The sequence below is a fragment of the Hyla sarda genome, chromosome 5 (genome assembly GCF_029499605.1).
Source record: "Hyla sarda isolate aHylSar1 chromosome 5, aHylSar1.hap1, whole genome shotgun sequence".
Lineage (NCBI taxonomy): Eukaryota > Metazoa > Chordata > Amphibia > Anura > Hylidae > Hyla > Hyla sarda.
Genome location: NC_079193.1, coordinates 331412221 through 331426538, shown reverse-complemented (window position 1 = coordinate 331426538; position 14318 = coordinate 331412221). Strand labels below are relative to the sequence as shown.

At 42.3% G+C, this 14318-nt stretch overlaps 1 protein-coding gene across 4 annotated transcripts in view; it reads left to right on the top strand.

Moving 5' to 3' along the window:
• MATN2 (matrilin 2) overlaps window positions 1-14318 on the top strand; it is a 223629-nt gene extending 209311 nt beyond the window's left edge. For 3 of the 4 annotated variants that reach the window (XM_056522421.1, XM_056522419.1, XM_056522420.1), the window contains 4 exons: window positions 1774-1815; window positions 2829-2915; window positions 4842-4931; window positions 13891-14318. In XM_056522421.1, coding sequence (XP_056378396.1) covers window positions 1774-1815; window positions 2829-2915; window positions 4842-4931; window positions 13891-13946 — 275 coding nt within the window. In that variant the 3' untranslated portion in view covers window positions 13947-14318. The remainder of the gene's footprint in view (window positions 1-1773; window positions 1816-2828; window positions 2916-4841; window positions 4932-13890) is intronic. The other variant, XM_056522418.1, reaches the window with a different exon arrangement.

The window sequence follows — 14318 nt, the reverse complement described above, 5'->3', positions numbered from 1 at the left end:
CCATCTTCCATTGAGATCAGTAATATTGGAAAGCAACAAATATTGTCTAAAATGTGTTGATCTGTAGAAATACAGACATCGCTTTATTCACATGTTAGAGGAGCAGCTTCCCTGTCTTCCTAACCAGCAGCACAAGTGGGGTGTTTCTGCCCCTGTGAAGCTGGCTTGATGGTGGAATTTATTGAAATCTGCCCAAGTAACAATTAAAATAATCAGGGCCCCATAAGAGGCCCCTTCCCCTAGGCCACATTGCCTTTTTTCTGTCCGGTGCAGGACAGCAGGATGGGGCAGGCTCTCTTTTTTTTTACTAGAGCCTACATGGAATGTGTTTTTTTTATTTTTATTTTGTTACTCCTTCTGTGAAGGTTTTTTGTTCACCTTTATTGCAACCCTTCTGCGGTGATATGCAGCACTCTCTCCTTCGGGGGGAGGGTCCGCCCTCTGCTGTCCTCGGTCACGTTGCCGTTCGTGCGGGCGGCATCTCGGAGTTCCGCAGAACCAGAAGTGCCTAATCTGACGACTTCCGATCCAGCTCCGAGGCTCTGGCGTTTGGGAGCGCCTTTATTTCTTAAATATTTATCTGTATTTATCCCTGCTTCCCTGCTGGAGGAAGAATTATATTTTGCATTTCTAACTAAATCTTTTAGTTTTTTTTTTCAGTTGCTACCTAGTTTTTAGTTTCACCAGTAGCAGGTCATTTCCAGGGGCGGGGCTTGTTCAGATTTGGCACCCTCTGCCCTATTTAAGGCAGCCTTAGTCTTACACTCTTTTTCTCCAGGACAGAGTCCTGTTGAGATACTTACCAACCTTTGTTCCCAAAGTTCCAACTTTCTCAAACATCAGTCAAGTCATCTCCTTACCAGTCTTGTGTCCTAATCCATCCTCTCCAGAGGAAGTAGCAGATCATACCTTTGGACATTTCAAGAGTCCTCAGAATTTACATTGCAAGGAGTGTGGAATTCAGAAGATCCGAGAACCTTCTAGTGACTTTTTCGGGGAAAAACAAAGGTCTTAAAGCCTTTAAACCCTCTCTGAGTAGATGGGTCAAGGAGGCAATCTGAGAAACTTTCGTAGCCCAGGATTTAACTCCTCCTTCCTTTGTTATTGCCCATTCTACTTGGGCAGTTTCTACCTCTTGCTGAGAGCAAAGCTGTTCCTTTGGAACAAATTTGCGCTGCTGCCTCCTGGAGCACGCATAATACATTTATAAATCATTACAGGGTTAATGCTAGACGTTCGGAAGAGTGTTCCATTGGGCAATCCATCCTAAATGCCGCATTTCCTTAGTCCCTGCTTGCTAAGTTCCCACTTGTGCTGCTGGTTAGGACGAAGTAAATTTTTAACGTAAATTTGTTTTCCCTTAGTTCTAACAGCAGCACACAAATTTCCCACCCTTATTTTTTATTTTTCTTGTTATAAAGCAATGTGGCCTAGGGAGGGGGCCTTTTATAGGGCCCTAATTATTTTAATTGTAACTTGGGTGGAATTCAATAAATGCCACTGTCCTGCCAGCCTTACAGGGGCAGAAACACCCCACTTGTGCTGCTGTTAGGACTAAGGGAAAAAATTACGTTAAAAATTAACGCTTATGCTTCAGAGCTGACCTTCCTCCTTAAAACCAGAGCAATCATTTTAGAGACTGTCGAGCTCTGTGTCTCCTTGAAATAGTGCACTAAGGACAAGCACTTGTGGATTGAGTTAGGAGCGCCCACTAGCATGTTGAGTTTTTTTATGTATTGGGAAAAATTGAAACTTTTTTTTTTTTTTTTTAAGGTTGGAGCAATTGGAAAACGACTACCGACCTCTCCAACCAAGGTAAGAAGTGGACAAAATGGGTTACTGTACACTTTTATAATAACTGAGACTAATAATAAGGATTGAATGCATAGATCTGTTCTCTGTACTCCCCTACTGGCAGAACATATAAGCATTCGGTAGTGGATGAAATAGCACTGACTGTGCATCCACAGAACACGCAATAGGGATTTGTAAGCTTGCATACAGAGCATACCTTTGTGTTGTGAGTTAGAAAACAAATATAAGACATTTTGTAATTTATCAGAGCCAAATGTTTTCTACTTATCAGGCTCACTCCTTAATTTGTTGTTCACTCTGAAAAATTGCTACAGTCCATCTAGAAAGATGAATGGGATCAACTTGCTGGGGGGATCAGATGACATGCTGCTCATAGATGTTGGATATGGGGGGGGGGGGTTGGGTAGAAGCTGTGGAGGGAGACAGAGAAGCTGCTCTGATAAGTGTTATAGCTCACCCAGTGCTTGATTCACAGTTTACGCTGCTTAGTTCTCCTCTATGATATCCTACATGCTGCTGTTGTTTCTATATGGTGTGCTATATATTAAAGAGCAGGATATCCTCTTCTTTGTGTGTGCAGTGTATGGGAGACATCATAGCAACTAGTCCACACCCACTGAAACGTTAAGAAGTTACCAGACATTTAACAGTTCTGGTTAGAGCCCGGACAGAGCCCACATCATTCTTTAATGTTGTTGTAATAATAATTAAGTTTGTTAGGTCGAGTTCACATCAGCGTTGTGCTCTGTTCAGAGGAGCCCTGCCGGCTAAGTCTGTTAAAATAAAGGACTTAAGCAGAGAAAAAAAATTACTGCAAGCAGTAATTTTTTTCGCTCAACTGCTGCCCGACAGACCCCATTCAATACCTGGCAGTCAGTACCTGGCAGTGTCTGTCGTGCTCAGACCCGTTCAGGGTCCATTCGGCACAACAACACAAAAAGCCAAATGGACAGAATGGGATGGAGCACAACACTGCTGTGAACGTAATTTACTTGAAACTTTGTGTCTTTCAGAATTTACCTCCGAACTAAAAGGAGAGAACAGTGAGATCACAGTGTCCTGTTCAATGTCTGCTGTCAAGTTCACAACTCAAGCAGAAGGTCAGACTTCTTTCTTTGTATTATAGGGGTTGCCTCAAAAGACCCCAGTAAATCGCTGCAGGCGATCAGCTGTCATCACTAAACTTTCTTGATAAAATAGTAGAATTACATGCCAGCCATGTTACACATGAACGAGAAGGTCCACAAGAGTGCACTCTCTCTTCAGTCTCTTAGATCGAGAAGTAGAAAAAAGCAGATAATTTGGGATGAAAGTTAGGGGATAAAGTTAGATTTGCTCACTTTAGCGTGTTGTGTGGGCAGGCACAACACTGATTAGCGCTTGCAAGAATAATTCTGTGTCGGGTGACGGCCATCCGTCAGTCCCGCTGTGCCAGCAGTGCAGATGCAGGTGAAACAGCTAGTGGGAAGACAGCCTGGTGGGGCTAACTTCGAGACCAGGGAAGAAAAACACGATTTAATGGCTCAGATGGTGCACCCCTGGAGACTTTATATGATGTAAAACAGTGCCGTCTTTGTTAAATACAAGATAGGCAGTTTACAGTATGGACAACGCGTTTCAAAGATTGTACCTTTTTCTTCAGGTCCAGTTCTAAAGAAGAAGGTACAACCTTTGAAACACGTTGTCCATACTGTAAACTGCCTATCTTGTATTCAATAAAGACGGCACTGTTTTATATCATCTAAAGTTTCCGGGAGTGCGCCATCCATCTGTGCCATTAAATAGTTTTGTTTTTTTCCCCCTGGTCTTGAAGTCAGCCCCACCAGGTTGTCTTCCCACCAGCTGTTTCTTCTGTCTCTTAGAGGGGGACAACCCCTGTCCATAGGTCATTTGAACAAGGGCTGTCTTTAAAAGATAATGTTGTATTAGGGTGTGAATAGGTCTTCATATTGAGGGAGATTTATCAAAACCTGTGCAGAGAAAAGTTGCCCATAGCAACAAATCAGATTGCTTCTTTCATTTTTAAAAGACCTCTGAAAAAAGAAAGAAGCATTCCGATTGGTTGCTATGGGCAACTGGGCAATTTTTCCTCTGCACAGTTTTTGATAAATCTCCCCCAATGTGTTTACAAATTACAATGATCCCTCAAGGTACAATATTAAGTGGTTCCAGGATGACCATTGTATGTTGAGACCAGAATTCTATGGGGAAACTGGTAATTGTTTCTGAAGCCCCAAAATAAGTAGATAGCTGATACATATAAAGCAAGTCCTTACATATAAAAGTAATAAAGATCTGCTGGGAGCTGTAATCACTGTCTATGTAGAGGACAGGAGCTTCTTCAGGGTCCTGTACAATACACACAATGTCCTAAAAAAGTAAAATGGAGCCGCCCTCACCTGGTGTCCAAAGGAGCAGCTAACCCTGGTACAGGTAAAGAGTAGTACAGAACATGTAATACCTCCCTGTACTGTAGGAGGCGCTACCAGACAGCCAGTCAGTGCATGCACTTCAGTAATAAAGGGGTTTTACCAGTGAATGCCCATTCTGATTGGTCAGATCTTTCAGCCAATTACATGTTTCACAGATCTGGACTGTCTGTAGCATTGTATGTTGTGTATGGGTTCATGCTACAATGAGTCCAGAGAAGACCATTGTATGTGATAACATTGTAAGTTGAGGGATCACTTTATAATGAATGTAGATCACTTTGTACTCATCTATCTTAGTCAGGCACATGACAGCAGCAAGTGTACCTGTCTAACCACGACTCCATTCATCTAGAGGGGCACAGGAACCCAGTTCTTGTATTTCGTGAGGTCCCAGCAGTTAAATTCTCATGGATCAGACACTCATCATATACTGTATCATGTAGATATGTGATGAGTGCTGTTGGTTCCTTCAGTAATATTAACCTAATGCAGTGTATTCCAACCAGTGGGCCTCCAGCTGTGGCAAAACTCCCAGCACTGGAAAACACTGTCCTAATATATTCACCTAATATATCCACATCTCTTTAATTTCAGAAAAAGGCAACGAGGAACAATGCCAGTGTAAGAATATTATGGAGTTTCAATATAATTCAAATGAAGAAGTCAGACGACTAACTCAACAATATATCCTTTCTTATCATTAATGAGCTATGCACGCTTTAAGTCTTGTTTCTGTCATTGCATCTGAAGTGAGAGATACTTTCCTGTAAGATATATCCTGTGTATGAACTGAACCAACCTCCTTTGTCCTGTTTTCATGCACAGGACTCCCGGAAGTGCTGTAGTGCAAGTCTTTATTTTACTATTGTCTCTAACCTTTCCCAGCATTTCATGTGGCCTGAGACAATATGTCATAAGTCACATGGTCTCCAGGGGGTGTGGCTATGCTGCAGTGGTAGGTGGATAGAAGGGTGAAAGGGAATTGCTGAAATAATGCTATATAATCACTGCAGCATAGCACACCCCCAGGAGACCATGAGACTTATGACACATTGTCTTTGGCCACATGGAATGCTGGGAAAGGTCAGAATGTATACACTTGTACTCTCAGGCCATGTTCACCACGAGTACAGCTCTCGGCACTCCCATAGGGAATGCATGGAGGAAGAATGTCAACACGATTTGGGCCCCATTCTGGAGTCCCAGCAGTCTGGCCGCCCACAATTAAAGATTTTCCTAATATTTATAACGGAAAATATAGATTTTATTAATGACAGGAGGCGAGTAATATAGTGCATATGTTTCTCTTTACTGAACTCCCAGCAGCGAACTGGTTAATGTATAATAGAAGAGAAGCACCAATCAAGACAGAGCATAGTTCATAAAAGGTCTGAGAGTGATGAATACTTCCTTCTTTCTTGATGATACATAAGGAACATGAAACAAACAAAGTCTTAAAGTTCTACATAAAACAGGAAAATATAGGAAATCCGGAATGTTGTGGGATAAAGAAAATACTGACGAAGATATCGAAGAGAAGAAACTCATAGTTAAAGAACTTGAAGCAGAAGGGACATCTGCAGAAGAATCCATGAAGAAGACCTCAGGATAAAGGCTTCAGAAGGCTGTAAAACAAATAATATACGTATAATAATGGGATGGGAATATAGGGAGGGATATTACTCGCTTCCTGTTGTTAATAAAAAATATATTTTCCATTATAAATATTAGGAAAATCTTTAATTTTATTTCCGACAGGAAGCTCATAATATAGTGCAAGTTTAAAGATATACGATTTTAACGATTACTATGAAACTGACATAGAAACATGAGATTCAGGTCTAAAATAAAAGGATTTAAATGTTGATTCTGATGACCAACCAGCTGCATCAGAGAGAGAGCCTCCTGTTTGAACAGTTTTAGTAGACATGTCTCCTCTTAGGGAGTGGGCACCAAATTGGGAAATATCAATACCTGCAAGGGACATAAACTGTCTAACCCATCTGGCTAGAGTAGGAGAGGATACTCGAAGATGTGTCTGCAGTAAGAGATGAGGAGTTGTGAGGAATTAGAAGATCTAAGACATAGTTTTAGATTCATAGGATTTTAAGTATCTAACAACATATAATTTGGGATGTTGTAGAAAAGCTGGGTAGAAAACAGAGCGGACATTAGTTTTGGTTCAATGGGAAATGGGGTAAAGTGAACTCCTTGAGGAGAAAAGGATCTATGAGAGATGTCGAGAGCTCTGACGTCTGAAACTCTTTTAATAGATATAAGACATAAAAGGATTGTTAATTTGTAAGAAAGAAGTTTTAAAGACAGGAAATCATTATCGTCCCAAGAAGAGAAAAGGTTAAGGAGAAGGGATACATTCCAAGTAGACTGATACTTAGGGAGAGGAGGTCTTCTAAAGCGAATACCTCTAAGAAGTCTACACACCAGTGGATGTTTACCAATTGGGACTGAGTTGATAAGAACATGTTCGGAAGAAATAGCTGATCTGTATAAGTTAATGGTCCTGTAGGCTTAACCAGAAACAAAAGCTTCCGATAAATAATTTAAGATATGTGGGATAGATGTATTACTGGGATCCAGGTGTCGTTGAGAGCACCAATGAACCCATAGTCGCCAGGCCAATCTGTAAGCTTTCCTGGTGCCTGTAGCCCAGGATTCGGAATGGATGTCTCTAGTACATTGTGAAATTTCAAGGTCAAGTGATGATGACCCAAGATGAGACATCCTGCCAGAAGGAGGTCTCCAGAGCGAGGGTGAGGGTTCCCAGATGGATCTTGAAGACTTAATGGAAATACCAGGAGGAGAACTGAAGTCTATCAATAGGTTCAGAATTTGGGGAAACCAAACTTGGGATGGCCACCAAGGGGCTATCAAGACCAGAGTCGCTCGTTGGTTCACAGTTTGTGAAAGGAGTCTCGGAATCATTGCAAAAGGAGGGAATGCGTATAGGGTTTTTGATGGCCAAATATGAAGAAACGCATCCACTCCCAGAGCCTCCAGATCCGGGCGCCAACTGAAAGAGAGAGGAAGTTGATGATTTAAATGGGATACACAAAGATCCATGTATATTGGACCCCAGTAGGAATTAAGAGAAGAAAATACTGAAGGATCTAACATCCAATCACTGTGGTCTGATAGGAATCTGGAGTTCCAATCTGCCACATCGTTGGAGAGGCCAGGTAAGTATTCTGCCTTTAGGACGATATTTTTTTTGTCGAAACAAAAATTCCAAATACTGATGTCTGATAAGGTATTTGAAGTTGTACCTCCCAATTTGTTGATGTATTGGACCGCAAAGATGTTGTCCATACGAAGTAAAATGCAGCAATGCGATCTGAATTTTTTTAAAGCTCTTGATGGCAAAAAAAAACCTGATAATAGTTCCAGACAGTTGATATGAAGAGAATTATCTTCTTCTGACCATTTGCCGCCTGTGGAAAGATGACCACATCGTGCGCCCCAGCCTAGAAGGCTGGCGTCGGATTCTATAATTAGATCCAGGTTGCAATTGAAAATGCTCTTGCCATTCCAAAGTTTAACATGATGGAGCCACCATAAAAGTTCTTCCCTTGCTTCTGCTGGCAGAGGAACATTGTCTGAGTATGACAGACCTTCCCTGAGGTGTTGTATTTTGAGACGTTGAAGCGTTCTGTGGTGTAGTGGGGCAGGGAAAATAGCCTGTATGGAAGCAGATAAAAGACCCACCATGCGTGCAATGGTCCTCAGAGATATCAATAGTTTGTTTAGAATAACACAGATCTCTTTCCGAATTATCTGAAGCTTTGTGAGAGAAAGACTCAGGGAACTCAATTGTGTGTCTATTGAGAAACCCAAAAATTCTACTTCCCTTGAGGGGGTCAATAGAGATTTCTTTAGGTTGATTGAAAAACCTAAATTGGTTAGAAGGTATAATGTCCATTGGAGGTGACAGTGGAGAAGAGTCTTCGATTGAGCCATGATGAGGATGTCGTCTAGATATATGATGAGACGGACACCTCGGCTTCTTAAGAGGGAGACAACTGGTTTTAGCAGTTTGGTGAAACACCACGGGGCTGAGGAAAGACCGAAAGGTAGGCAAGTGAACTGCCATTTTCGGTTTTTCCAAAGAAATTGGAGGTAAGATTGATGAGAGGGATGAATGGGGACTGCAAGATAGGCGTCTTTCAGGTCTACCTTTACAAGCCAATCATTTGAATTAATAGGTCTCTGAGTAGATGGATACCTTCCATCCTGAAATGGTGGTATACTACAAAGTCGTTGAGGTGGCGAAGATTGATCACAGGTCTGTGACCACCGTCTTTTTTTCTTCACTAAGAAGAAGTTGCTGAGAAAACCCGGAGAGTGGTATGGGACCCGAATAATGGCATGTTTCAAAGAAAAGTATTCAATCTCCAGATCTATCAGCCTCTCGTCTAGAGATGAAAAATGAATCCGAAGAGGGATAAAAGTTTGAAGAGATGAATTTTATCATGTAACCAGAAATGGTGTTGAGAATCCAAGAGTCTTAAGTTATGGTTGCCGAAGCCTGAGAAAAATACATAAGTATTTTGCCTAGCCGAAGAAGGGAAAAAGGTAGAGGAGGGAAACTTACCTGTAGATGGTCTGGATCCCGGGTATCCTCAAGCTCCTCTGGATCTCCAGGGCATAGATCTAGTGGGAAAAAATGGTTCTAGCTGGTATGAGGGGGCACCATATTGAGGTCATTCTTGTGTTAAGGAGCCTCTGGAATAAACTCTGGATGAGGAAGAGCGGCTGGGAAATCGGCTCTGTCCGTTCCCAGCCCGACCAAAAACCTTTTGGGGGAAAACTTTACGGAGTGATGTTTGGGCCTTGTCCAGGGAAGTAAAGATTCCCTCAAATTTACCTATTTCTTTCAAAAAGTTATCACCGAAAAGAAGGCCCTCAGAAGAGGGTTCAAATTCCACAGTAGCAAGGTTAGCTAGTTGCGGGTCTAGCTTCATTAGTATGCTTCTTCGCCCCTCAGCGGACAGGGCAGCATTTGCATTGCCGAATATACAAACAGCACGCTGAGCCCAGCCATGTAGTGTGGAGGTATCAATAGGTTGTCCAGAGGAGATTGCATCCTCAGATATGTCAAGAATCTTTGTTAATGGACCAAGTAGGTCCAATAGTTTATCTTGGACACTTTTAAGGGAGCAATCTAGGCCCTTTTTGGGGGCTTTACCAGTCTTTAAAGGGGTATTTCAGGAAAAAACTTTTTTTTATATCAACTGGCTCCAGAAAGTTAAACAGATTTGAAAAATTCTTCTATTAAAAAATCTTAATCCTTCCATTAATTATAAGCTGCTGAAGTTGAGTTGTTCTTTTCTGTCTGGCAACAGTACTCTCTGCTGACATCTCTGCTTGTCTCGGGAACTGCACAGAGTAGAAGAGGGTTGCTATGGGGATCTGCTTCTTCTCTGGACAGTTCCTGAGACAGGTGTCATCAGAGAGCACTTAGACAGAAAAGAACAACTCAACTTCAGCAGCTCATAACTACTGAAAGGATTAAGATTTCTTAATAGAAGTAATTACAAATCTGTTTAACTTTCTGGAGCCAGTTGATATATAAAAAAGTTTTTTCCTGGATAACCCCTTTTCAAGATGTATTTAATAATAATTGGGTCCAATTCGGGTATGATTGCTGCCTTGCCCGGAAGATTTGGTCTCGGACATTCAGAACGGAGTTTATTCCGTTATGACCTGTCAAGTGGTTTTTAAATTCTAGTGGAAATGTATTTAGAGATTTGTGGGTGAGGTACCCATTCAGAGGATCTGGGATGGGTAATTTGTTGTGGATCAAAAAAAAGGAGTACCCCGACTGTCCAGAATGACAGATCCTGTATTGTCAGTGGAAAGATGTTCCATAGGGATATCGGATATTTCACCCTCTTCACAATCATCATCATACTCATCATTGTCAGATAAATTGGAATCAGATTCAGAGGATGATGAAATTACATATGAGTCCGGTTTTGCCCTTTTCTGGGCTTTCTTATTCCAAATAATAGGTTCTTCCTCTCGGATAGAGGGTCTGGTCTGCCTAAGTATAGCAGATGATTCTATGCCACTAGCTTGTTGTGGCGTTCCATAAATATCTTGACCTACCCTGTCATGAGGAGATTTTACTCTGGGGGTTTTCTGGTCGTCATTGCAAAAGCGCCGTTTTTTGGCGCATTTACCGGAGTGTTTAAGTCCTTTGGCCAGCTGGGTGGTAGATTCCTCCCCCGACTAGAATTGGTCAAAGGGAGTAGAAATATCAACGGGTTTATTCTGAGACATGGCCATAGTAATGGACCTAGAAATAGATTCATTTAACCCCTTAATGACGCAGGGTATTTTCCGTTTTTGCATTTTCATTTTTTCCTCATCACCTTCTAAAAATCATAACGCTTTAAATTTTTCACCTAAAAATCCATGTTATGGCTTATTTTTTGCGCCAACCAATTCTACTTTGCTGTGACATTAGTCATTTTACCCAAATATCCACAGCGAAACAGAAAAAAATTATAATTGTGTGACAAAACTGAAGAAAAAACGCCATTTTGTAACTTTTGGAGGCTTACGTTTCTACGCAGTATGCATTTTCTGGTAAAAATTACACCTCTTTATTCTGTAGGTCCTTATGGTTAAAATGATATCCTACTTATTTAGGTTTTATTTTATTGTACTTCGGGAAAAAATCATAACTACATGCAGGAAAATGTATGCGTTTAAAAATGTCCTCTTCTGACCCCTATAACTTTTTTATTTTTCCACATATGGGGATGTATGAGGGCACATTTTTTGCGCCGTGATCTGACATTTTTGTCAGTATCATTTTTGTTTTGATTGGACTTTTTGATCGCTTTCTATTCCCTTTTTTATGGTATACAAAGTGACCAAAATACGCTATTTTGGACTTTGGCATTTTTTTTACATGTACGCCATAGACCGTTCAGTTTAATTAACATTATATTTTTATAGTTTGGACATTTACGCACGCGGCGATACCATGTTTATTTTTATTTACACTGTTTGTTTTTTTATTGGGAAAAGGGGGGTGATATTGACTTTTATTATGGAAGGGGTTAAATGATCTTTATTAACACTTTATTTTCATAAAGTCCCATAGGGGGCTATAACACTGCACACACTGATCTTCTACACAGATCACTGCCGAGCAATAGCCGGGCATTGATCAGTGTTATCGCCGCTCGACTGCTCCTGCCTGGATTTCAGGCACAGAGCAGTTATTCGGCAATCGGACACGCAGGAGTCAGGTAGGGACCCTGCAGCTGTCCAGCAAGCTGTTCGGGACACCGCGATTTAATCACGGCGGTCCCGAACAGCTCCACTGAGTTAACCGGCAACTTTTACTTTCACTTTAGACGCAGCGATCAACTTTGACCGCCGCATCTGAAGGGTTAATACCGGGCATCACCGCGATCGGTGATGTCCGGTATTAGCCGCGGATCCCGGCCATTGATGGCCTTCGGGACCGACGCGATAGGCAGAGAGATAGCGACGGAGAGCAAAAGGGAGAATATATATGCAGTAACACAAGGGGGATAATATGTAATAAATAACAAGTGAAATATAAGCTCAATGAATGAATACTGTAAATACAATAATGTAACAGTCCCCTGCGGGGAGCAGCGAGAACGAAGGAAGTATTCATCCCTCTCAGACCTTTTATGAACTATGCTCTGTCTTGATTGGTGCCTCACATCCATACATGTTTGGTTGTACCTAAAGTTTTTTCTCTTAAATACCGTATTTTTCACCGTATAAGACGCACTTTTTCTTCCCCAAAACTGGGGGGAAAAAGTCGGTGCGTCTTATACGGCGAATACACCCCTATCGCGGCGGTCCCTGCGGCCATCAACGGCCGGGACCCGCGGCTAATACAGGACATCACCGATCGGGGTGATGCCCTGTATTAACCCTTCAGACGCGGCGATCAAAGCTGACTGCCGCGTCTGAAGGGAAAGTGACACTAACCCGACTGTTCAGTCAGGCTGTTCGGGACCGCCGCAATTTCACCGCGGCGGTCCCGAACAGCCCGACTGAATAGCCGGGTTAGTGCTTACAGGACACCGGGAGGGACCTTACCTGCCTCCTCGGTGTCTTCTCCGTTCAGGGATCCCCTGTATGGCCGGCGCTCTCCTTCCTCGTCATCACGTGCGTCGGCGTGCATAACGACGTGATGGCGGCTACGGAGACGAGGATACCCGGCCGGCAGCAGAGACGTTCCGGAGCGACGGGGACACGGCGACAGCGATGGAGCGACATCCAGGGCAGCGGTGACAGGTCCGGAGCGGCGGGGACACGTGAGTATTACCTCCTATGCAGTGGTCTTCAATCTGCGGACCTCCAGATGTTGCAAAACTACAACTCCCAGCATGCCCGGACAGCCAACGGCTGTCCGGGCATGTTGGGAGTTGTAGTTTTGCAACATCTGGAGGTCCGCAGGTTGAAGACCACTATTGGGTTTAAAATCTTTATTTTTTTAGATTTTGCACCTATAAATTGGGTGCGTCTTATACGCCAGTGCGTCCTATAGGGCGAAAAATACGGTAATACCAGTTCGCTGCTGGGAGTTCAGTAAAGAGAAAGATATGTACTATATTATGAGCCTCCTGTCGGACATAAAATCAGACAATTATCCCCTATCAAGTGGAAGTTGCTAAATGCTGGATTAACCCCTTTAAAAGAAACAGCTGTTGTTTTTTTTTTTTTTTTGCACTATACGTGTTCTCAGATTGTGTGTGGTGTTAGAACTTGGCTTCATTCACTTTATAGTAACTGAGCTGCAATACCAACCCCTCCAAACTGAGTATAAGAATGGCATTATGTCTGAAAGAAAGCAGCCATTTTAAAAGGGGTACTCCAGAGGAAAAAAAAATGTTTTCGGATCAACTGGTGCCAGAAAGGTAAACAGATATGTAAATTATGCACAACGAAGAAGGGAAATGATGAGGAGAGCACAACGTCATATGCTACTAACGCTGGAAGGATACATAAGTGGAGGGGTCTAGGAATCCTGTCAGATACTTGACACCTGCCGGGTGCATGCAAAAAAGCTGTAGTAACAATGTAGTAAACACAAAGAACAATATCATGCACTCACCGCGCCTATGGTGTCTATACGCCCGCAGATCATCGGGCTGGAAGCGAAACGCTCAGAAGCTACGCGGGTCGTTTCTCTCTGAGAGGCCAGAAGAAGCGCGCATAGACGCGTGAAACGACCGGCGTAGCCTCTGAGCGCCTCGCTTCCAGCCCGATGTTCTCCCGGAAGTATAGACACCATAGGCGCGGTGAGTGCATGCTATTGTTCTTTGTGTTTACTAGATATGTCAATTACTTCTATATAAAAAATCTTAACCCTTTCAGTACTTTTTAGCTGCTGTATGCTCCAGAGGAAGTTGTGTAGCTCTTTCTGTCTGACCCCAGTGCTCTCTGCTGACATCTATGTCGTGTCAGGACATTGCTATGGGGATTTGCTTCTGCTCTGGCACCACTGAAGCTTTATTCCAAGTTTTGCTTATAGGGCCTTACAGCAAAGATATCATCCCGAATGAGATATTCCTTCCTTTTACAAATAATTTCGCCTAAAACTATAGCTTCCTTGACACAAAGCCACTAGAGCAGATCACACGACGGATGCAGGAACTGGAGAATCGCGTGGGGCAAAGATAGCAGATCGGACACGGACTGCGCAGAGGATATAACCATCAGTTCTTCTTTAGTAAGAAGCAAACCGAGCGATCGACCGGCTGGACATCAGCAATATGTATAAAGAACAGAAATGCCTTATTTATATTGTTTGACAACCGCATGTATGAATACAGAGTATATATATACATAGACAGAGCATTTGTGTCAGTTATCTGAGGACTTTAAGTGTAAAAATTCTTTTGGAAACAAAACAAGAAAAATTAAAAAAAAAAAATTAAAAATAAAAGAGCGGAGGACCAAGTCTAGTTTTGTACTTTCAAGATTTTAAGCTCAAAGTCAAATTGTTTTACACAATATAAATAATAAATGGTAAAGTATTTGTAATAAGCGTGG